This window comes from Diadema antillarum, unplaced genomic scaffold (assembly GCF_040938485.1).
Source record: "Diadema antillarum isolate AM-2024a unplaced genomic scaffold, OU_Dant_1.0 scf00000057, whole genome shotgun sequence".
NCBI lineage: Eukaryota > Metazoa > Echinodermata > Echinoidea > Diadematoida > Diadematidae > Diadema > Diadema antillarum.
Window position 1 is genome coordinate 2,292,103 of NW_027270946.1, and position 26,417 is coordinate 2,318,519.

At 39.5% G+C, this 26,417-nt stretch overlaps 1 protein-coding gene across 1 annotated transcript in view; it reads right to left on the bottom strand.

Moving 5' to 3' along the window:
* Window positions 1–1,428: 1,428 nt before the first annotated feature.
* LOC139715883 (uncharacterized) overlaps window positions 1,429–26,417 on the bottom strand; it is a 71,753-nt gene continuing 46,764 nt past the window's right edge. The window contains exons 13-19 of the mRNA XM_071627433.1: window positions 15,684–15,729; window positions 13,369–13,475; window positions 11,944–12,071; window positions 8,106–8,256; window positions 5,469–5,540; window positions 2,623–4,725; window positions 1,429–1,655 (exon numbers count right to left, since the gene is read on the bottom strand). Coding sequence (XP_071483534.1) covers window positions 1,447–1,655; window positions 2,623–4,725; window positions 5,469–5,540; window positions 8,106–8,256; window positions 11,944–12,071; window positions 13,369–13,475; window positions 15,684–15,729 — 2,816 coding nt within the window. The 3' untranslated portion in view covers window positions 1,429–1,446. The remainder of the gene's footprint in view (window positions 1,656–2,622; window positions 4,726–5,468; window positions 5,541–8,105; window positions 8,257–11,943; window positions 12,072–13,368; window positions 13,476–15,683; window positions 15,730–26,417) is intronic.

The following is a 26,417-nucleotide window of genomic DNA, read 5'->3' on the forward strand; positions in this document are numbered from 1 at the left end:
CCATATTGAGATGTGTGGGGTATACTGTAATTTCTGTTTTCCGTTGAAATTGAAAGAAATTCCTTTAAAAAGTTCCATTTTCACTGCCAGTTATAGGAGCAAGGATAGATATAATTTGACACAATGTATTCTCATAGAAAATGCAATATCCAAACAAAAACCTGATAGATGTGAGTGTCTTATTCTGTGTGTGTGTGTGGGGGGGGGGGGGGGGGGGGGGAGAAGGCAGCACAGAAATTCAGTACCCACAAAATACTTCTGGCAGAGTATTTTTCTTAGAATACCTGTATCAGCAGCAAACAAGCTGTTTCTTTTTATCTCTCTATCAGTGGAATTAACATTTTTATTCTGTCTGTTAACATAACCCCCCTGCCTTTTTGTGCCATTCCTAAGATGAGTGTATTGGTCATTTCTTGTAGACAACAATTATAATTTTGTTGTTGTTGCAGATGAAGACATCATACAGATACAGACAGTGTAGGTTCTTACGTTTCATTTGATTTCTCCATTCTCAGCGATGCTAAACTGAGTAGTAGGCTGATACAGGCAAGATAATTTGAATTTTGTTGAGAATCTCAATACCTTTATGAAGTGAAATACTCGTGACAAACAGGCTCCTGTTAAAAAAGTAATGTGTGATTCATTATAGCCTTGGCATGCTTTTGCCAACAGAGACTGTAAATCAAATTAGACAGCAATGACCTACAATCTGGATATTACCTGTTAATATCTTTTGTAAACTCTAACATATCTGGGAATATGCCTTGCTATTAATAGTGAAATAATTGGCTCTTTGTTTGGGAGGGTTTCTTGAACTGTCTCTTGCTAAATGAAGCTAAATGAACCTACGGAGATTCTCTCTTGTCTTCACCCTTCATAACAAAACTATCAGCTCAGATTTTCTGCACAAATGGGCTATATTTAAACCATCCAGTAAAAATATGTTAATTTATTGCATGCAACAAACATATATCCAAATACAACATCTGTACACACATTATTTGGTCTCGGCTTATTGTTGACACTTTATCTTTCATACACTTCCAATTGTGTGCGCACTATCGGCCTCTATGCATGCACACACGTATACACATAGATGAAAAAGAAAATTGACATTAACTACAAAGTTGTAAGTTGGCAAGGGATACGTCCATATAGGCGCTGAATATTGGACCCTTGCAAAAAAAAAAAAATAATGATAAGAAAAAATTGTAGAACAAATACACCACATCAAGGTACAGTCAAGTTGATGATCCTCGCTTGGTTATAATCAAGATGCCACACATCCCATAGCGAAGTGTTCTTGATATGCAAACAGACCCCCACAGATGGATGGAAATTCTTTATGAGGCGTATCACTGTACGTAGGAAGAGATCCACGCCTCTCCCACACAGCATCTTACTTCCGAAGGCCAAAATAAAAGAAAAGAGAGAAACAGATGTCCCTCATTTCTGAAGCTTTTGCAGTGCCTTGATGATTGTTAACCTGTGGCCCAGCCGCCTGACCCCCAGCTCAGAGAGGTCGTCCTTCCCCAGGGAGGTCAGGTGGTCACCAGAGATGGCGTTCTCCACAAAGTTCTCCCGGTACTCGCCGAGCTGCAGCCCCTCTAGCCAGTTGCCTACCTCCTCCACCGACCACTCGCTCACCGACTTCTCTGTTAGGGTGCGAAAGATGGACATGGGGGATGTGAGAGGGTGTGGTCTGCCACAAGTGATTTCACTCTACACGTAATTGTGGTTTGTTCCATGCACGCTTGAGTAGTGCTCTCATTTCCAGTTGGCTGAGATGTCTAGAATCTCTAATACTGTCAATAAATAGAATTTACCTACCCAGTAAGCAAAGACTCCACACTAACTTTAATCCCTAGTGGCCTACTTGGGCCACTAATATCTTGTATTTTCAAATTTTGATTGTCCTAAAAAGAAATGTGTTGGCTCAAAAAGAAAGGAAAGGTAACAATACATTTTGAATTGCGGGAGCTCAATCAGGCCATCAAAAGATACACTTTGGGGAAATTCGTTTGCCCAACATCAATTATTAGTGGCCCTGGGCCACTGGGCCTCCAGTACTGTCAAGCCTTGCTCAATCCCCCTGATCCCTACCCCATCACTAGGTCAGGAGTTCCTGCTGGATGGAGGCACGTTGCTACACCTGACAGGGCTTGCTAACTTTACAATTGGGTGAAGTTTGGGTGCATACTGAAATGCTGATGAAAAAACTTGTTACAAGTTAAGCAAAGAGCCACGGCACATTTAGGGTTAAAGGTTGCCCTTTTATGAATTGACTATGTCAAAATGAAGGTTTCTGCCAGCAATATCATAGAATTTATTCACAATAGGTATCTGTCTTGTTTTATCCTATGTCAAGTGAACAAATAGGGGGAAACAAACCAAACTTCCTGATAAAGAATGGCATTAATGATGAGCACACTGAATGAAAACATAAATATATGCAAATACCATGGCGATATAATCAAAGAATTTAGCCTTAAATCAGAATTACACAAAATCAAGGTGATGGGCCTCACTATTTCCGTAAAGGAATGTATAAAAAAAAATATTCATGGTGAGATATTGAAACAAGATTTTGAGTAAATTTAAGGTGAAAAATTATGCTCTCACCTTTGACAACTGAGTTATTGTTGACTCCATTGGACATGTTGTTGGCAACCTCGTTGTCATTCCCCACACTCTTTCTGCCGGGCTTGGCAGCAACAGGTGGAGGGGGAGCCCTGGGCCAGTTGTCATTGGTGTCTCCTGTCGACATGGTGGTAAGAGTGGAAGATGAGGACCCAGATGAAGACACATCAGACTTGATGGTGTTGCTGTTGCTCAGGGACTCCTCCCCAATGGGCTCGAAGCCGTCGTTGCTGCTGGGGTCGGTCGACATCGTGCTGTAGCTGGACATTGTGGATATCGAGGAGACGGACGACACCACGCTGGCGGTGTCGAAGGGCTGTTCGCGCCGGAACCGGGCGTGGTCGGGATCCTCCATAAAGCTGGGAGGGGGTGGCACGATCTCGATGTCTGCCACTGCAGGCTCTGACTTCTGGAACTTTTCTATCAGGGATCCCAGTTTTGGCCGCGATTCTTCTGAATCTACTTCCTCTTTCGGCGCTGGGACGGGAGGGTCTGTCTCCACAAATGCAGGAGGCGGTGGAATAGGAGCTTCTGGCATTGCGTCATCCTCTTTCACCGGAGAGAGCGGCGAGATCTTGGAATCTCGCGGTGAAAGTTTCTTGGGCTTCTCAAAACTCTGCTTGATATTTTTGACAGACACTGGAGGGGTGTCGCTGTCTGAACTGTCCGTTGACACATCCTCGTTGCGTCCGCGCGGTGAAATTCTGATCACATTTTTGTGTCGATTGAGACTGGAATCCTCCTTAATGGGAGGCCTGCTAGCTATTTTGTCCTGCATGGCACTGGCAGCCTTGGCAATGTCGCCATCTGTTGGCTTGACATTGCCCGTGTATTTGTTTGCCGTGTTGATTGATGCCGACTTTCCTACAGGAATACGATTCATTGGTGAGTTGGGTGAAGATTCACTCGATGATTCCTCTTCTGAACTTGGGCTCTGTGATTCCACAATGCTGCGTCGCTTGGCAATAGCATCAAGCAGGACAGCTTGGCCTGATTTAGGCCGTGATGCCTTGTCCTGTTTCTTATACTGCTTTATCCTCTCCTCAATATCGTCTGATTTATTCTCATCTGTCTTTTCCATCCTCATTTTGCGTTTGGCGATGGCTGCTTGTAGGAGAGCCTGCGTAGATGAAGGACTCTCCACGTTCTGGTTTTGATTTCGATTCAAATTCTGTCCCTCCTGCGAAGTCTGGGTATACTGCTGCTTGGCAGCCATGGCCATCTGGAACGCTGACATGGAAGCTGGTCTCTCCTCCACCACAGTCTCTTTCTTCTTTTTCTCCATCTTGGCAGCAGCCAGTGCGATGGCGCTGGAAAAGGACCCTGTGCTTGAGGTGTCATCGTCCGACTCATTGCTGTTTGCAGAATTGTGGACCTCAACTTCCACGGGTATCGCAGTAGTGTTCACGGGTGCATTTTCAATGCAATTTTGACTTGGCATCTTCTTCAGTGTGCCGTTGCCCATGGCGAGCAGTGAGGGATTGGTGGCAGAGAGATTCAGGAGCGACTGAGATCGTGTCGGCGGCAAGGGGCTGGGCTTTTTGGTTGTCCCCTGCAGAGTCTTGGGACTTGCACTCTTCATATCGCGTGCCAATGACGGGTCGGAGGACGTGCGATCTGCACGCAGGTGCACTGCACTGTCTGTGAAACTCACGGAGGAAGATGTTGTCAGGGAATGGGATGAAGCCGGTGATGACCTCATGGATGACACCGCGGAGTCAGATCCGCCGGAACTCCTGCGATCAACCGGACTGTGGACCTCCTCCAGACTTTGCTGCCGGGGAGCTCGGGCGTTGGACATCCTGGCCACGGTGTTGAATTTCTGGGAGGGAGGAGGTAGAGGCACGGAAGGTTTCACTGGAGCGTCGTCGGGCGAGGACTGTGTCGTCCCATCGCTCGATGTGCTGCCCTTTCGCTGCAGGAAGAGCCCGTCCAGCTGCGGTTGGCTGGTTTGGTGCCGGACGGGTCGCTTGCGGATTGACGCCACCTTCAGGTCCTCATCCGGTATGCTTGGAGTGCGAGATGACGACGGTGATGTGTATGAGGGCGTTGTGTTCCCACTCTCGATGGCTCTATCCAGCTCATCTACGGTGACATACACACATAATGAACATTGATATCAAAATGGCTTGAGAGATGTGCTGCAAATTTGTACATTTGTGAACATTCCAACTGTGAGAAAATGTTTTTTTCTTGTGTAATTCTTTCCAACAATCACATCTCTTCCCATTTGCATTTATGGTAATGAATCAAATCAGAGTGATTTGCTCACAAGTCTTGGCTAATATGTAGTACCTGCTGAATGAACTTAATCACCGAGGACTTACTATATGAGGAATTTGCTTGCTACAGATTAATTCTTCAATAGTTACATCTTCTACAAGTATCTTTTTACTCTTAAACTAGATCCTGTCTAGGAAATATAAGACTGTCAAAAGATCAATCGCATTTCTCACTGCTGAACCAGAGTGAAATCTGACATCACGGTCAAAACAGATGAAAGTTTGTTAAAACTGGCTTTGTAAAAGAGGGCTACTACTGCTCTATGCTATGTAGTGTGAAGTAAACCCATTCAATGATTTTATACCACCAAATCAAATTTGATAAATCAAAGATTTTTTGTTAATAAACAATCAATATGAGATTTGAGATTTGACAGGGTTTTTTTTGGTATTGAAATCCTTGATATGCATATGGATATGCATAATCATAACATACACATATGCACATACTCATACGCAGAGGAATTACACCAAAAGATGTTTAGACCATTGAACAGCATGATATGCAAGCGATTAATTCAGCTATGATTTCAGCCACATACTCACCTACTGCGTTCTGCTCCTGACTGGAAATGGAAAGTGACCGGGTGGTCGGGGTGTTAACTGGAAGGCTAGGGGCTGAGAGGGCGTAAGAGAGCGAAAGAGTGAGAATGAGAGTGAGAGAGAGAGAGAGGGGACAGGAAGCCGGAGAAAGACAGAGAGAGAGAGAGAGAGATATTCAGATATTAGCCATTGGCAACTACTCAACCCATGCTAGGAGAGAAAACAGCCATATTAGCTAGTACATTGTACATAGAGGCTTAATCTAGTAGCATGGGAAACAGGCTCTTCCAAAATGCATGAAGGCCCCCTGTAGATGCTCCATTCTGTTTTTTGCTAGATATTGCTTCTTGCTCTATTTTTACATGCATTGTACATATTTTATTGCATTTTGAAAAAGCCTTTGCATCATTGGGGATCATCATACTGTCAAAGTGGAAATTTTTGCGGTATGAAAATTATCGCACATTTCTTGCAACTGGAAGCCAGCGTGAAAATAAAAGCATGCAAATATTTTTTCATGTCATGTACTCCAGTCATTCAAAATTGATGTCCTGATTCTGCAGAATTGAAAACATGTGAAATTCATCTCACCCAGCCGAGCATGTACAATTACTCGTGAAAATATCCACTTATACAGTATATGATGTCCCATATTGGTCCAATCCCACACACACACACAAAGCAACATCAGGACTTTCTCATATGAAAAAGTCAAAATTAGTCTCTCTCTGCATCCATCAGTTCTACTATATCCATACATGAAGCATTTTAGAGAAAAATGGGATGACAGCTTGTGCCTACACCATAGTAGAGGGATCAACAGATTTTAATATCTACATTTTTTTTTGCAGTTCCTCTTCTAATTGTAAAAGAGGGATATCAATATATACGTAGGGCAGAGACTCCAACTCTCCAGTTTTCGACGGGAGATCTCCCGCCGAAAACCCAGTTTTGCAAAACCTCCCGTTCTCCCGCCCTGGCTCTGTGTCTCCCGGTGGAGAGGATTTCTTACTTATTGCTATCGTATGTGGAAAAAAAATAGCCTTAGATAGCATCACAGAACATCTAGAACCCTAGGAACTTCACGCTTCGCACACATCAACTCGGAGTCTCCCGTTTGCTAGGGGTTTTGGGCGGGAGAATCTCCAGATCAGAAGGTGCTTTGGGTTGGAGTCTCTGCGTAGGGTGCTAATCTCTCCTGGTAGCAAATGTAAACACACAACTATTTGCTGATTTTACAACACCATGTGTATGTGCAACTTTGAAAGCAATACAATACACAGAAATGCTCAAAAGTGAAAAGTAGCGAGGAAATTTGTCATCGAGAAAAGCAAGGAGGTATTCACCACAAATCATCCAAAAAAGAACATGGTTTCCACAAAATCAAGCATTTGCTTTTTCTTTTCTGCTGGGTGCATTCAAAAGTGAACCCCCTCCAAAAAGAAAGAAAAAAAGAAAGAAAGAAAACAAATATCAAAGGGATCCTAAAGTTTTTGTTGACACCTTACTTTCAGGGGGGCATTTCATGAAGCAATTTGTCAGATATTTCGTCTGACAAACTGTTAGAAGCTACTGAAATCCTTGCTTCTGATTGGCTGAAAGCAAATTTTGTCCGACAAGTTGTCGGACAAAATGCTTCATGAAATGCCCCCCAGGTTTCCAACACTTTTTCGTTGAGATAATGAGAAACTGCTTATGAAATATGAAAGAGCATGTAACTCTAAGAGGGATTCAACGTTTATTTGATAAAAACTGGTTTTGAAATGGATGAAATATCCAAAACAGAGCAATCTTAATAAAATGTGGGGCCCACCTTTTATACCTTTTATTAGGATTGCTTTGTTTTACTTTGTTTTTCGGATGTCTCAGCCATTCCAAAACAGATTTTCATCTTATAAACTATGAATATCTCTTATAATGGCATGCTCTAGCTGTAACATTTCATGTAGTTTCTTAGTATCTCACAAAATGTCAAAAGCCCAATCCTCATCTCCACCAATACTATATCATCCCTTTAAGGCAGATGCTGCTACAAATGGCCCAAGCCATCACATTCAAGAGCACAAGAGCAGTGGATCAACTGCCCTGTGCTCAGAATGTTGCTACAACTGTTCAGGTTTGGTCTTTGGAGACTGACAACTCACTGCTAACAAGCTTGCAAAAGTCACGCTATCACCTTACGGTGTGTCAGTGAACATCTCAAAAATAGATAGCCGTGACTGGTTTGGCACAAAAGCTGAAAAATTAGTCCCTGGCATCTGTCCCCAGAGTCTATGCACAATGGCTACAAGAGTTTACTTGAAGGATTCCCCATGGAGACTGCAGGCATAATGGCACAAAAAAAAAACTTTTGGTGCCCTAGAAAGACAAAGATTATAACTTTATGCGTTTAGATGGCTTGCTGGTGTAACTGTATTGTTAGAATGAGTGACTACACTGTTCTTAACCAAAAGTGATTGAAAAAAATGCAAAACAAGGAAAAGTTAAAAAAAAAGGACAGCAGCTTTTCCCATTTGCGCAATTTATGCACAGTATCTACAACTACAGAAGAAGGTCTGCATTTAGCCAAGTTCTTCTCACTTGACTTCAAGTTAATAGCAGATAGAGCTCTTTGCTATGAGGGCTGAATGCTCATCTTACCTTGTCTCTTCATGGTCTTTCCCTCCTTCAGCCACGAGTAGGCCTTGGAGCCCGGCACCGTGATGACCTTCATCACGATGGTGTCCGGCGAACTGACCACTAGGTTGACCACATACTGGTGAGGGGCCGCTACCACGTCTTCGCCGTTAATCTGAAATGACAATGAAAGGGAAAGTGGAGGAGGATCAGTGTAGGTAAGTTGAAGGAGAACTAAATAACTGAACACAAAAATGAGCCAGGGTATATTAGGCTTGTGAGCAGTCTCTTCAATTTCAATACTGAATTTCTGTCAGAGTTCACCAGGGAAATTATCATTCAAGTCACCATAAGTGAGCGAGCTGGTTAAGTATTTGCTACTTTGCATGTGAGATTAAAGAGAAAAAAATACAGAAAAAAGAAGTACTGTAGACAGTCCAGCCATTCCTCGTTTGCAGTAAAGCAGCGAATCAAAAGTTCTAGTCACCATTTGGTAGGCTGTATTAGACTGCACGAAGATAAGACTTTGTGGTTAAAATTTACCCAAAAGATACGAACAAATTTATGCTATTGGAACTTGACAAAAAAAAATATAGGAAGGGATGAATTGAAGAAAAGTCCTGTATTATTCTATTAATCATCAGAAGTGCTATTAGTTTTTAGTCCTTACTGTTTATCCCCCCCCCCCCCCCCATGACTATGATACGATCAGTTTTCAGGGAAATAGTATATGTGTGTACAAAGGTTAGTAACATTCCGGATATGAGGAAGAAGTGTGATCATCAAAGCTTGGAGCATGTTATTGAAACCGGACTCTGCTTTCACCTTCTTTGTTTGTGTGTTTTTTGTTTTTCATGAAACACCATCCTCTGGTTACTTCCTTGACCTTCAGTAGCTAACACAAGGCAGGAAAGTCTCAAAGTCACTCACATTTCAATTCACTCGGGGTTAAACACCGTATCAAATGAACCAGGCACTGCTGAACAATGATAAAAATCATCACCCGCCGTAGTCTTCGGGGAAGGTCATAAATAACAAGCACATTTGAAGACCCATATGCATAACCAAACATTTCTGGCAAAATCATGGTTATTTTCTTGTAACGTCTCAATTTCCCACTTCTCTGCTCGGCGACTGTTTGTTATCAGCAACCATGCACCGTGTGACCTGACCTCTCTAGCGGTAGCTGCATGTGGTGATGCGGGGTAATTTGAGAAACTCTGGAGAGCGAAATAGGAAATCGGCTCTGTGCTCTAGTTAGGATCCGTCGAGCAAATGATGACTTATTGGGAATAGATAGAAGAGCAGGTATGAGCAACTAAGGGATCCTCATTACCGCTGGAAACACCCCAGGGAGCTTTGTAGACTCACAGGGGGTCAAAGAAATTATTGAATAAGTAGATCACTCAGTATATTTTGTTGCTTTTTAATTGCACAAAGAAAAATTAAATAAACTGAGCAGGTTAAAAGTCACAGAAGGATAAAGACAAACATCCTGTGCTTGAACTATATTCTGGATTATTAATTTGTAACCTTTATCTCTATCTTTGCTTTTTCTTTAACCCGTTGAGGACGAGTCCCGAGTATACTCGGGCAGGTGTCTATGGGAAATGCGTGCTGTAGCGAAATCAGTCCGTCCTCATCGGGTTAATGGGTGAACACTCACTTGTTAGTTGTAACGTTAGGTTAACATTTAAGAAACTAAGGAGATTTACGTTACATATCTATTTTGTGTGTGCACACACACACAACAAAAAAAAATATCAAGAGCTCTGGAAATCAAGCAGAATAAAACTATTTACCCACTAACAGTCCTTCCTATTTTCTGTGACCTGCCTAGTGTAAATAAACAGCCCATGATGGCCGAGGCTATTCAAAGATGCCAGTTTTATCTTCTAAGCCAGAGCTCAACATCAGCAGTGGCCAAGTGGCCCTGGGCCACTGAAAATTGATGTCGGACCACCAAATTTCAAAAAGGCTCTCTTTTAATGGCCTAATCAGTCAGTTAAAATTTGAAATGAATTTTTACATCTCCTCTCATTTCAGGCAACTATATTTCTTTGTTGGGCCACCAACATTTCAAAGTCAAAGACTTCACTGGCCCACAGGACCACCAGATCAAGAAAGTTATTGTCAAGCCCTGTCTAAGAAATTAATAAAAGTTTACAACACAAAATATCGGGGAACAAATCAGTTCCTTCTCTTACAGACAGACAGAAAGACAAAGGGAGAGAGACAACTTTTCCTTTTCATTTAGGGCATACAGAAAGCCAACTGTTTCACTGGCGACACTATGAGCTTAGGAGAGAATGCCATGCAGTATATTTTAAGATTTCGAGTTAGGAGGAAAGCGCCTTTTTTTTCCTTTTCCTTAATCCTAGTACACCTGACGGCAGACATTTGCGCAACAAAATTTATGAATTACATCCTGGAAACGAAAGACATTTTCCGAAGTCTGAAACATGCCCTGAGAATGACATTTGGCTGCAAATTAGTGAGTTAGATATGCCCCCCCCTCCCCCCTCCCCCCTCCCCCCTCCAGCCCGATTCCTCCTACGGGTCTGCACCCTTGCCCAACATGCTCATATGAAAAACTGACAATGCAATGACAAACCTACCGGTATATGAAACGACCCATTCCACAGAACTCATTGGTATTCATACCAGAGTCGAAGTGACTCATTAACTGGAGATGAATTTGTATAAAATAATAAACACAGACATCTATATGAAGAGTAGATTCGAAATCCATTTCTTCTTCTCTTCTCTTATGGTGTTGACTGAAGTATGCTTGTTCCTTAAGGATAATCAAAGAATGTATGATTGTTAAGAACTTTGTTCATTCCATGTTGCACTTTGCACACAGATAACAATGCTGCTGGGATAAAAAAAAAAAACACCATCATTGATCATCCTAACAGAAGCATATTTTCTTCAACATTCTTTTGACAATGACACATAAGATGAAAAGCAGTTCCCCTTCAGGGAATTTGAAAGACAGGAATTAAAGCAGCTATTGCCTGTTGAGGTCATCCGGGAGTTCAAGTCGAGAGTTCCAGAAAGGACGAAAGAGTCAGGGCTAAGTTCAGCAACAAGTGGCCAATGATTCACACTCATGCATCGCTTACTGGGTACGAATTTAGCTCTATGAAATATGGTGGCAAAAAAGAAAAAAAAAAGAGTAAAGGAGCTTGGAGTCACTTCCTCTTCATTCACAGGTTGTCTGAAGGCAATGTCTGCAGAATGCACAAATATTAGAATCATCTTGGATTTCCTTTCTTACAGCAACTCTTATTAATTTTTCACTGTCTTATTATTGAAGGCTGAAAAGTTGGTAATTTCTGGCTTCTTCGGATTATCATTTTAATCTGCTCAGTTAGTCCCACAGATGCTCTTTGGCCATCTTATTAATAGCAATGAACTACAAATCGTATTACTCTGTAATATTTCAATACACTGTGACAAGAGCCTTCACCTCCTGCCTCCTAACCAATGCCAAGAATAAAAGGAGTGCAAGTCAAATACACACACGAAATCTCACATAAGTATACTTTTTAAGGCTTACACCATGTGAGCATTACTTGACATTGTTCTGATAAACACATTTACATTTCAATTTTCAGTCTTTCAACACGATTTGAGCAAAACACTGGACGGGCATGATCAGCGGCTTTGTAAACCAGCTAGCCCCTCATTTGATCAGTGCGATGCATTTGCCAGGTTGTGAAATCAAATGGCATTTTGCACTTAACCCTTTTGGAACCACCATCACAGGATGCCACTGACACTGTATGCAAGCAGGTCATTGATGGTAAGGAAAGAGTTTGCATCCCAGTGTGTGTGGCATGAGGCCTCTACCCACCTCCAGAATGAAGTCTCCCATCTTGAGCCCTGCCTTGTCGGCTGGACTGCCCTTGTCCACATGTTCCAGGTACTGCAGGGCAGGGAAATCCTTGGTGGGAGTGAAGGCAACAGCCCCACCCTGTGGACCTGTAGGATGGGTAGGGGGGGGGGGGGTAGAGGAGAGGGAATAAGATTCATGTTTATTAGCTCTTTGTTCAGATAAAAAGGCATATTAGGGCATGATACAAGTTTAATGTCAACATTGTTTGAACAGCTAAAAAGATTTATTGAATTTCTATCTCTTGATGAATTACTTTTGACAAGTTGCAAAAATGTATAGGATATTGGAGCAATTCTTGCCTTTTGCACAATGGAATACTACATTGCAAAGGGTGTGCAATTTTCAGAGCCAACATTTTTGATAGTGAAATATCATGACATTTGATAAGATCTATTCGATTTCATCATCATCCATTTGAGGGACAGTCTGAGAATCTTTTTCTGACTTCACAATACACAAAGTGAACAGTTTGGGAATGAAAATAAAGCAGTTACTTAATATTGTATAACTCAGAAATGCAATAAACTCTTGAGTTGTCACCTTTGATTAATGTGAATAACAGACTTAAAAGACCGGTGTTAAAACTTTGTGAAAATTAGCTTCTTCAATCATGAGGAAAAGGATTGGTTTTGATGACTGGTCCATTACTGTTAGCAAACTTATCAAAATTAGGATCATTCCTGTTACACCGCTGCAAACACCATTAAGCTTGATGCTCACATGAAAATTTATGTCTCTGTACCTCTTTTCATCTCAAAGGACTTATTTTTGTGCTTCCACTGAAAGCTGCCATGGTTCAATGACATTTCTTTGGCCTCAGCAGTGTAGTTACAATTTTCTGAGTTTGCAGTAATTGCGACAAGCAGTTTGGGAAAAGGCAAACCTGGCCACATTACATTCATTGTTTATGAACTAGCAACAAGAGAATGCGCACAATGAGCGTGTCTGACGAATGAGGCACGGCTATTAAGTTGCGCTGACGGCAGAATGGCTCCTGTGTCAATAAACTGGAAAAGATCATTAAAGGACCGTACGCCAGGATGGCGCGGTTGAATGCACTTTGCTTCAAGATATTAAGAGTTTCGCTTCTCCCATCAACAATAAAATGACCCCCCCCAAAAAAAAAATGCAACTTGGCATCAATGGAAGACAAATGGTAAAGGAGTAGAAGAAAAGAGGGACTTTATGAATACAGTCTTTGTTGTAATCACATTCACAAACTTTTCAAAGTTCTAAGGGATGGGGGGAGTAATATGACAAGAGACATGGAAACTGACCCACGAGATCAGTAGCTTGCTGGTCGGTGAATCACAGATTATACCAATCAATTCAAAATTAAGTAATACAATGGGCAATACGTGAAGGGAGCAGACCGGAACTTACTTTTGGCCCCGCGCAGGACGAAACCGAAGCCTTTCTTTCCCCTCTGCACACAGCTGATCCTTGGTTCATTGGTCTGGTGCTGCTCCCTGCCATCAAATGAGGGTACGCTGGATGAGAGGGTGGGGTGGGGGGAAAGAAGAAGAACAAAACAAAATCATATAATTATCAAATCCCAGCTGGTTTGCAGCAAGAAGGCTGAATCTCTTCACAGTTGGGCAACCCAATTGACACACAAACAAATAAGCAAAAAAAAAAAAAGGACATTAAAAAATGCAGATTATCTTACAAGAAGAAATAATCCTTTCATGCTTTGTGACCAAAGATATCTGTAAAGCAATTGTCTTCTGACAGTTTAATGCTTGCTTCTCTTTTCTCCTGGTGTTTTTTTTTTTCTCATTTTCCTTGAAGGAAGCAGCAACTATCATGCCTAAATCACAAGATGATGAATACCTCCTCATATCATATATCTTATCAAAACATAGCAATAGGGTCAATCTTATACCAGCCTAAATATCTCTTTCACTGTCTACTACAATCCAATCTACACTGGTATCAAATATTCAAGAAAGCACTTTCCCATTTTTACAATTAGATGTCATATGTTTCAAATGGCTACTACATATTAAAACTCATCCACAAGCGCACAGGGAAATGCCACTTTAACAAATAGATGGGCGAGTTTTAAAAACACCTTCAAAAATCTGTTAAGCCAAGGAAACTGAAACTTGTAACTCAAAAAAAGGGTTGTTACACAATATTGCTAATATAATGCAAATGTTGGATATGCCAGAGAATGATGGCAAGGTTAAAGGTAAAATGTGCTCACTTATCGAAACTTGTACAGCTTCTCACTATTTCAATACATAGCACCTGTTGCACTGAACGCCAGATTGATAGAAACAGATGCCTTTGTTCTCTTTTATCAGTTTTAGATTCACTTTGCAGTGCAAACTTAACGAGAGACAGGAGTCAATGAGCATAAAAAAACTATTGTACGATGTACTCGTAAATCCTGAAGCCTGCCAGGTCCATAAATTCGAGAAGCAGGGGGAAATACTAGGTGGTAAACAGGTGGAATATGATATGATGCATTAGAGACAAACATTGAACATTGAGGAAGTTGAACAACATGCGGAAAACAAGATATACTGGCTGAATCACACCCTAACACGCACACATAAAAAAAAATAAACATCAGGTCCTTTTCAGCATTTTACATCATCAAGAAAGACAAGGAAATATAAATAGGAAGCAAATACTGCATTATGTCATACAATACTCTCCACAGCAATAATCCTGGCACTACAACAATCACCTTCCACTACTCGGTATTCAAAAACAGTTACACAAACGTAACAAAACAAAACAAAACAGAATACAGAATACACCCCCCCCCCAAAAAAAAAAAAGAATATATATATATATATATATATATATATATATATATATATATATATATATATATGCAATATTGATTCGAACAAAAAAAAAAAAAAAATTGAAGAAATCTGTTTATCACTTTGAATTCAGGGCCAAAAAGACAACTAAAGCTTTAATCAGATTATCTCAGCTTTCAGTTTTGTTTTGCCAGTTTTGTGCTTTCTTCTCTCTTTTTTTTTGTGATCCATGTTTTGCCTAGTTTACATGTTTATTGATACATGCAGAAAGGAAAAACTGTGGTGGTAGAACAAAATGTTATCTCTGCTAGACTTATAACCATACTGCTTTTGGAAATCCCCTCCTTTTTATAATTTTCATTGCTACTTGGAACTGCTCCAATATGATGTTTAAATTTGTGTGTGCAAAATTAAAGACAAAATCTGATTTTGTGTGCACTGATCGAGTTGCTGCTGATGAGGGAAAAAAAAGAGAGGATGTTCTGGGCTTGTAGAACCTGGCAACACTTAAAATCTATGATGACATATTCCACTTTCAGTAAGAAACTCAAATTCCCAGCGAGTATTTTTACATGTGAAAATGATCGAAAAACAGAGAAAACAATTCCAAACAAACTCTTCACCCTTCCAAAGCCTGAAAAACTTTTTTTTTTTCTTTTTTTCTTTTTTTCCAGGGCTGGAGTAAGCTTTGAATAGTGAATATGGTACTTCTACGCCTTCATTATTTCACTTTCAACACATCAATCAATTAAGAACTCTGGGGAATTATGAATTCACAATCTGAGTGACAGGTTTCTGTGTGTGAACTTCTTCTCAAATGAGCAGTGGGTCTTTCTTGCAATTCTACAATCAGAGAAAAATAGTTTAAAGCAAGATGTCAGTACAAAAAAAGTCAACTGTCCAAAAAAAATGACTTACCTATTCGTGATGGGCTCCTCCTCTGTTAGATCCAGTTTACTTGAACCTGAAGAATACGAAGATAATTTCATTAAGTTCACAGATCGCCGTTTCTTCAAAAACTTCTTCATGTTGGCGAGAATCCAAGAGCTCTTTAAGTGTTTAACAAAAACTGCAGACTGGCAAATGAGTCTACTTGAAGAGAGTGTATTCCTTCACCAAACATATAAGTGGTGATAGATACTTGTCACCAACGATTCAAATTACAGTGGCTCCCGGCAAAAAGAAGGTACGGTGGTCTCAGCTAAAATCAAACTAACAGAGTTTCTTCCAAGGCATTCAGATTTTTCTTCACTAGGTCTCTCTGCTCCCGATGACAGCAACACATGTTCATCTGCCAGGTTCAATCAGCTCCCATTGTTAATGTGAAGACGCTATGTTTCTGCTGGCTCTGCCGCTGTGCACAAGAGAGAGGGGGTAGGAAGTGACGCTAAAATAAGATCCACACAGGTGGCATCAGTATAGATGACACCAACAAAGCAGCAGCATGGTTTGGCAGCAGGGGGAAAAATTTGCCCAACAGTGGGATATGAAGAGGAAAAAACTAATCGCGGTGAGGTTGCACCCTTGAGGGCAAGCTTTCTGTTGGAAACACTTCCACCAAGAATGAAGCTGTATGGAATGCTCAAGAGCAGTGCCAACTTCAGAATGTTTCAGAGAGCGCACTCTACCTATCAAGTCAGAACAGAACCGAACAGACCAAGAATAAGTAGCTACTACAACCCAACCATAGAATGAGCAACTTGAGAGCAAATTAAAGGCAAGCGTGTCATCCTCAACACTGCTATATGATTGCAGAACAAAATGACGGGTTGTTATGATTGACTGCATGACACTCCACTTATGTAGCCCATGCAAGGTTGTTTGCAGAATACCAGACTGTCTACGTGATTTGTACAGCACCTCTTCACGCCTTATGTCCCTCTGCAGGACCATAAATTTATGACGAAATCACCATACCAGAGTGACCTCACATCACAAGATTCCTGAATACATAGCTTGTTTTCTTCAATGTATTCACGCTAGGAGTGTCTCACAAAATCTGTAGTGTACCACACACTTACAGAGAAAGATAAGAAAATGACACAGTGAATGAACAAATATAATTAAGAATAGACAACAGAGAGTGAGGAATACCCACAATGAATTGCTCCGTTCACCTCAAGTGTCTAGACGTTTCTGATGAAGGCAATTTTGTAGAAAACCTTCACGGCACATATTATCGTCAAGATGGCTTTGTGCAAAAAAACAAAAACAAAAACAAAAACCCACCAAAAGAATCTGCTCAATCTGAAATGTCTGGACCCCTACTGCTTAGATATCTGATAGAACTGATTTGCCATAGCTATAGATCAGATATGAATTATGTAATAGTATTTACCATTGCTTCTGCCACCAACTTCATATCACAAACCTAACCACTTAATCATACACCTCACTGAAAGTTGCTAACAGAGGTTTTAAACCTTTCTGTGTCAGCAACTCCTAACAATGAGCAATTCCACAGGATTTTCTTTCATAACCGCCACTGAAAGAACCCAAAAAGGTTAATGACCAAATACACTATCACTGTTCTGTTCATTTAAAGGGGTTTTGAGCTTTAATATCTGGTATTTGAAACATGAAGAAATCAATTTTGTGAAAAATCACGGAGCTCTGAAATTCCCCTGCAGTGCTCGCCTCTCAACTATGGCAGACTTTTTGTAAAGTCGAAAAATGGAAAAGGATGGAAGTGTCACATAGGCCCTCAAACTACGTAGCTCAGCAAAGAGTGAACAGGTACATGTCCTGTGTAAATTAGGTTACATAAGGAGGGGAACAGACTTAACATGCTTTCATTATCAATTACCGCATCCAAAGGCAAGAGGACTTTTTTTTCCTGCCTTGGCCCAAGGGACGATGACGTATGTACAACATGGCTATCAGTACTGAAAGGGTAACAGCAGACTAGGACCACAAATGAGAGATTAAAAAAAAGTGATTCTATCCTCTTCCTGCTCACCTACACTGCATCAAGCCAAGAAAAATACTCATCTTGAGTCAAATTTATTCTTGCTGCAAACTGATATTCTTCACATCTGGCATAGTGTGCATTACATGATCAACATCTTTATCTATCATAGTATCACTTCTTTAGGTGGAAGAAGGCTTAAAGGGACTGTACAGTACTGGTTGAGTTGGGGATTCATGTTTTGAACATTCCTAAATGAGATAATGAGAAATCTCTTATGAAATATGAAAGAGCATGTAATTTTGAGAAGGATTCAACATTCATTCGATGAAAATTGGTTTTCATATGGCTGAGATATCCAAAAAAGTGAAAATAATAAAAGGCGACAAGCCACGCCTTTTATTAGGATCTCTTTGTTTCACCTTGTTTTTTGGATATTTCAGCCATTTCAAAACCAATTTTCATCAAATGAACTTTTGATACCCCTTAGAATTGCATGCTCTTTGACATCTCATAGAGTGGTTTCTGAATATCTTGCAAAACGTTAGATGCTAAATCCTCACCTCGACCAGAACTGTACACACCCTTTAACAGTGCACCACATACTTTTCTTGGGTATGTACGGTGTATGTGGCCCTGAAAAGATTTCATCACTTCTTTAGTAGCCATTTTAAAATACAAAATGCAAACTCTAATATCATTAGGAATGTACTGATAGCACTGTAATATTATCACAGTGTATGCTGTATTCTTTCAATTTCAGTTTCAATTGCTGATTTGATTTTTATTTTTTAAGTACTGCACACTACAGAAACCAGTTCCCCTTCTGCTGATTGAGAAGTTTTCTGATAAACATATATCTTGTTTTTAACCAGGAAGGTAATTGTAAGCCTGATTGGCATTATGTTGGTATGACAGGGGAAGAGTTGTGCACATAAATGTCGGCAGAATGCAGTTTGATACATCCCAGGTCGAGTAACAAAAGAACCCCCATCTACTGAAGACTGAGTGTGACATCACTGTTACCGTTTTTTGTTTTGTTTTATATTGCCGCTAGTCCATGCAATGCTCAATCAACTTGTCCCCCCTCACTGAATGACAATAACATACACCTCATTAGATTACCACATCCTAGATCAAACAGGATATTCCTTGGCTACAAAACAGACTGCAAATCCCATATCAGGAAATACTTGCACATGAAAAGCCCTATTATTTCATTCATCTTTCTTTTAAAATAAAATGCTACAAACTTGACAGTAAACACATATGTGATGCCGTCTTGACTATTTCACAGTGTTATTTCCCCTAAAAAGTACTTCAAAAGGAGCACATGTAAACTTAGACTTAAAGGGCCAACCTCTCTTTAAAGTGATACAGCCTCTAAAATCATGCTTGCACATTCTTTTCTTCTGTGGGTGTAGATTTATCATTTTTGTGGAAAAACAGAGCAAAGGGCAAAAGAGTTGCCAAATCCAGTCCCAATAAAACACAAGATGACAAAACAACCCCAAACAAACATAAAACAAAACAAGTTCAACCATGAGTCACAGTGGAAGAATGTACAATGTAGGTAATCTCCCCACTGAATCAACATCTACCCTTTCTCACATCTTGGAGGGAAAACCTCATGCAATTCAGCAGCTAGTTGTGATTGCAGGTAACGTGGACTACACTTTTAGTAAGGTTTGTTTTATGAAACATGCACGAAAACCTAGTTGCACTCTTTTTTGAAGAAGTAAACCATGGACAGAAAACCTAATGAATGATGACAGTAAGCTCAAGTCTGGGTTGCTACAATTGGTATATATGAAATACGGAAGATGAACTTTATTCAATAAAGAGGAACATCATTCAATATTTATTTCACTAGAGATATCTGATGAATGTTATCACGTATGAAAATCACCTTTGTTATTTGAACAAATGCAGTCTATGATTATATGTGAATGGACATATCGCAATTGATTTGCAATAAATATATTGTCTCTTGATCAAAGTGTTCTAGGAATTCTGTAACAGGAAGTATATGAAAAAATATATTTTATGTACATGTATATAAGTATATGAAAGAATTTACTACAAAAAATGTCATTCTGAAGAGAATATTTCTAAATGATATTGATAATGTCAAAGCCTTTGGGTAAAATAAAGACACATATAAAGTGTCACTTGGGGAATGAATTGAGATATACAAGAAAGAGAGAAAAGAACAGAAAAGAATACAAACAGAAGAATGGATAGATAAACTAAAAAAAAAAGATATGATGAGAAAGAAATCTTGACATTGCATATATTAAAAAAGAAAAGAACACATAAAAATTGATTAAACTGCAAGTAATGGGATGAAAAGTGAGACGTCATTCTTCATCATCAACCCCCTTGAATGATTCTAATGGTATATAATGGACATGATATTGCACCAGTCACACTGCTACAAATTCTGCCATAGATAAATCTTGATAATGAAAAAAAAAAATGGAATGAAAATATCACGTAAAAGCTACCAAAGTATGGAAGCAAATAATGTAAATCATGTCTGAATCTCCTCACATGAACACACCGAATACAGTAATTAAAATGGTATTCCTGCCTTAATAATCCAACCAAGGATCAAATCTGGGCAAGCTTTTCCCCTGCGTCAATTTCCATCAAATCCATGCGCCACACAAAAGCCCAGTCCTCCACTCAAATCCAAAGCTCCAAATGCACATCACATCCAGTGATAACAGAAAGATGGATATTTTTTTTTTAAGTAAAAACAACAACCCTCCAATGAAACATGGAATGACAAGACCAAAAATGAATGCATGGGTGTAATAGAATCCAGCTATGATGGCTCAGGCATCTTACTGATACACACTATTAGAGATCATCTCCGCTTAATATCCTTCGACTTCCTTGCAGAACTGTGATTGGGAACGAGGTTAAAAATGGGAAGTTGCCCTCTTTATATACCACACGGATTCAACCGCCAGTGCATCCCCCGGCAACCACGAAAGCAATGCAAATACCTCCTCCTCTCCCTGATGATCTTTGCCGCTTTTATGACGAGTCATTACGTTATCGGAACAAGCCCAGCTGACTTTATGTTGTTGTTCTTGCTGTGTGTGTGTGTGTGTGTGTGTGTGTGTGTGTGTGTGTCTAGGACTCTGCCATAGTTTTGTTCTCCACTCAATCTCATTTTATGGTGCATTAGGAGACGCAGTGGCATAGGAGTGGCCCGTCGGCTGCGTCATTCAGTGAGCAAAGTGCACTGCCCTCTTCAGAGCAGCAACGGGCAGGAAAGAGGAACCCACTAAAAACAAATGTGACTGTGAAACTTAGGAGATGGCCTGCCTATCTCCAATCCTAAAGAGCAATCAATGAATGAGAGAGGTCTACAAAAAGAAAAGGGACAGTAAACACCATTTCCTGGAATTCCTCCTCCTCCCACCCCCCCCCCCCATTACTCAGACTTTTACCCATGATGCACTAGTTAATAATACAAACAATATACACTAGACAACACAGAGTGTTAATCAAGAGGATGAAAATATCAAAGGTGCCACAATTACAAATGTACGACCATATTAAAGCACAGTGGAAATGCAGTCTTGTACTCGCCTTGTATAGATTGTGTACGATGCAAAAAAACAAAACAAAACAAAGAAATGAGTCTTTTCTTGAAATGATTTCCTGTTTAGGTCTGAATTGTGTTTCTGGTTGGATGGCTGTCTGTATGTCTTGGGTTTTCTCCAACTGTGAGTCTGCGTGGCTATCAATGTCACTTGCGTCACTCCCGTTAGCTATTTTTGTCAGCTTCTTTAAACCAATCAATAGCTTAAAATAGCCACACTTACGCCAGGTTCTATGAAAATCAGGAATTTTCTGTTTCACCTTGCAGAAATAGAAAGAGGGCTCATGTTACTTTCATACTTTATGAATTAGATTCTTTTTTTTTTTAACTTATTCTCTCTGGACAATTCAAAACTGTACCTAATCACTGCTGCTATTTTCCCCCCAGTTGTATTGAGATATTTAGCATTTAGATATGTTTTCCAATCAAAACCACAACTCTTTATCCACAGGTCTAGCCTCCATACAAGTCTTTCAATTTTGTTGATTAATCTGAATGACCAAATTTTTGCTTCCAAGATGTTTTTTAACATTTATATGGCCACCTTGATTTCAGTTCTTGAGCTAAATTCAATGCTACCAGTACTGCTCCATCCCTTCTCTTAATCACATAGGGGCAATTAAGATATGATTAATCAGCCCCAATCCATTAAGCCCTGGTCATTTAAGGTTGTCTTACTAGTCTTTCATCAAAGCCCAGGTCTAAATCTTTTTATCTAAATATATCGTGAAGGCATTAAGCCCATATGAAATGCCACAACCATTGATAATAGGAGACACTAATTCTCTCAATTCAATAGACAGTCAGTCTCAAGGAGGGTAGGCAAACAGTCTACAGATTTTAAATTAAGGTACTGCTGAAGAGGAGATTGTAAAATATGACACCATCTTGATACTGACTAACCTTTACACATAAAATCATAGAAGAGTAAAAATTTCAGATTACTACAAGTTCAAGATTCACTTCCTAAGTTTCTCTGAGCTGCAAATAAAATCAACCGAACTGGATAAACTTCTTCAACATGTTCATACACTCATTTATGTGATGCACATACTACTGCTATATTTTGCTTTTATCTACTTGCGCTACACTGAAAATCAAAACCACATTCCAAAACTAACCTTGCTAGCAGAGGTGTGATAAAATGTCAGGCGGAAGTATAATTCTTACCACATGCTCTACTATCCAAACAGAATATTTTCAAAGTCGGTCTAAATTCTTAATCCCTCTTGTGATTTGACTGCTTGCAGACACACCCAAAACTGTGACAGATGTCATAACTTAAAGTGTTTGTCCTATCATACGTAAAAAGAAAAAATAATCCCATAATCAAGTTCAAAGTGCTCATGAATTTCCTCTCAGGGTATTATGAAAAGTAGCATTAAAAAGGTGTACACACTTCCTTTAATATCTATCTAGTTCATCTAGCTAACAATACTTTGCTATGCCAGATCCTCAGACAGACTTTAATGCTACACTCTTGCAGAAAAAGCAGGCCTTTTTCCATGATAGATTATTTCAGTTTCCACACCAGGACCACACCCTTCAGAGTAACTGCAAGTTTATATGTTCTACTTTCTTAATAAAAATACATATGTCATTATACTTTACAAAATGAAACAAAACAAACAAACAAACAAGTAGAATAAAATAAAATAACCAAATAGAAAAAGAAAACACAAGAAAAGAAGGGAAGCCCATAGGAGGAAGACAGTAGTGGTCTGAACACGCTGGGAAAACATGAATGATGTGTACATACCAAACAACTCCTATCCTTCAAGCAATGTTGTTTACAATGCTTGCCTCATGCAAATACACAGTCACACATTATGACACCCAGGTCGTGCCACTAAGATACTGGCAGAAGTGGTGGGGGGGGGGGGGGGGGGGAATGCTACTAGGAAATGCTAAGCAGGTATTTCTGCCTTTCTTACACTTCACTAAACAAAAAGAATACATTTTGCAATAATGCCTCCCGCACCCTCCGGGTGGAGGCATAAAAACTGTAGATGTTGTCAATGTCAGAAAAAATATCAATGCTGTAAAGGGAAATAATGGAATAGGAAATATGTGATGACTTTTCCCAGAGAAGTTTTACAATTTTGAACGGAGCTACTGCACATGTCACAATGACTGTACTGCATAAAACAATGATTGATGGAAATCACACCCATCAGTTAATCATGATGAACTTGTCAACTGGAAATGGGGCCTTCAAAGCTGGACAGATCAGACTGGATATTCTGATCTCCAAATTATTTCTTTCAACAATGTATTCCTAGCACATTTTGGCCCTGCCATACACACACACACCCATTAAAAACAAACATAATAGGACAGAATCATGGATCATGCTGCCATGTCATGCAGTTCTCTCATAAAAAAAGTTTGTCACAGAAACAGAACTCTTCAGTGCAAAAATATGAATCTACGCAAGTACAGGTGTATATGAAACTCAAACTTAAACCTCTCCCCAAGTTCCTCACATTCTTTGTTCTTGTTTTTCTTTTGTTTGTTTTTTTGTCCAAGAGAAATTACAATTATGCTCTGGGCAAATCATATCCACCCAAATCTCAAATGTCAGTTGATTGATCTGACTTTTACAATCTCCGACGAGAATTACCCACAACATCGGTCCCACCCTGTTTCATGAGCTAACACGACCCAGAAAGAGAGAAAGAATCCACCTCCCCTTCCTTCCTACCCCTTGCTCTCTCTTTTTTTTAATTATTTTATTTTTTTGGTCCACTGCTGGAATGTTTGGCAATGATCTTGAATTTGAGTGGCAAATTTTTGAACACTGAGTCATCAAGGGAGGCCCCAAAATCTGTCACCGAAAAAACAGAGCAAGAGAAAAAAAAAGAAGGATTACTTCCAAAACATGGAACACCCCTTATCGGTATGGCAATCATGAAATCAACAGCAGACTGTTATATTAAAAAAAAAGAGAGGAAAAAAGCAAATACAAACGCAAACATAAAAAGCCCTACTGCAAGCTTGATTATCCACTAAGAACACTGCCGAAGGCTAGAGTCTGGCCAAATAGTTACCTGCTGGACCTGTGTTGATAAGCAAGACAGTTGACGGCATAGGCCGACAAAAAAATCAAGCAGCCAACTTGGCCGTCTTTTCATGCCACATGTTGTGTGAATATATGAATATCATCTATTAGTAAGATATTGAGCAAAGAAAATGAAATTCCATTGAAGCTTGAACCTGAGACCTCCTAAACAGTTACTGTATCTATTTCATTTCACCTTAACATAGCATAGAGTGAAGTCTTTTCATTAATTTACCAAAATAAACTGCTCAACTTTTCATATATAAATGAAATATTTTGTTGAGCAAATGAGAGTTATGATTGGGTTACACTTCTTGAATGGATACTACATAAAATCCATATATTTAACATCCAAATGTGTTTATGATAAATGCTGATTTCATGCTAACAACACATATCTAATCAATTTCTGGTACTTTCAGAGAAAAGTTTTGAGATTTGGTGTAAAAAACAAATGCTGCATTTTTGTGGTTCTCTGATAGACAGGGCATACAGTGGCATCATGCCCAAGAAAGCCAGAATATAAAATGTAGAATTAGATTTACCTAGATTTCATGAACTCAATATCCACTAGCAAACACAAATTCACAATCAGAAAAAAAAAGGCACTGAAGTAGTATCACATCACACAAACCTTCCATTGATTTCTCCTTGAAATTTGAGGCAGCGGCGTCGAAAAGCAACAAACCACCACCACCAAAAAAAAAAAAAACCAATGAAAAAATACAAGAAATGGCCATGAGGTGAGACAAGGACATTCAAAGAAAAAGAAAAAGAAGAAGAAAGAGCTGTTAGATTGCAAACAATAGAGAAAGAAAAACTCTTCAAGGAATTAGGCGGTCATCTGAGGCACATTCATCGCTCGAAATCCATTGTCCGCTGAAATTCTTACTGCTCAATTACTGATGATGGCACCAATGACAAAACCAGCCTGTGTGAGTGCTTCAATGTAAAGCCCATAAAGTAGATTAGCTTACACCAACACATTCTGCAGGCCAACAAACATAATATAAAAGGTGCTACAGGGACACACAGACACAATAGTTTTAACTACAGTAACTGGATATGGCTACACATGTATCTCTAGACTCTATCATTACTATATGTATTATCATTACTACTAATTTTACTATCATTATCTTTTTATCACTGTCATTATCATTATCATTATTAGCTTTATGATAATCATCAAAATTGATATTATTTTAATTATTATTATTATCATTCTATTACTATATACTACCACCACAACTATCTTCGTCATGTCAACACCAGTGTCACAATTCCACATCTAATTATTCACAACTGTAAGCTACAATTGTGATAATTACTGCTATTTTGTTAACAATACTACTCTGAAGACGGCTTTTAGCTTTGTCTTAACACATTGCACTTGTGATTTTACACTGCTTAAAAATTTAAATTTTAAGAGTGAAACTCTTTATCTCAGTGATCTTTTTGTGTGCTAAGACATCTTTATCTTGCCATATAAAGCAAGTAATTTTGACCTTTTTTTTTTCATGAATGCCATCTCATGAGCATATCCTATCATGCCAAATACGTTGACAACTCACAAATCACTGATTCAATGACTTCACAGTGTCGACGCAAAAGTTGTGCGACATGCCTCTTTATATGGCAAGTCCAGGGTTGTCTTATTTCATAAAAGATGTTATAATAGGAAGCACAGTTTGTAGCTGGAATGGCAACTTCTTATAGTGAGCAAATCAGGAAGCAGGATTTTTGTCATTACCATGTCACTTTTCATTGCCACCGGAGTTCCCATCATAGCAACTTTTTATGCAATAGAATCCAGACCAGGTGTAAAAACTTTTCACATATCATGTGCATGTTCAGCTCATATTCAAACTATGAGTATAACTGCTGAAAATAGTGAGTGTGCAGCAAAAAAGAAAATAGTAAAATGAAAATATTTCTTTCATATGATATGACAGACAAACTATGATGAAAGACAAACTCCCTCCTCACACAGATTTTTTTTTCTTTTCTCAACTTTGTTGCCATGGGTGATGGTGCTAATACTACCAGATCTGCATCGTCTGC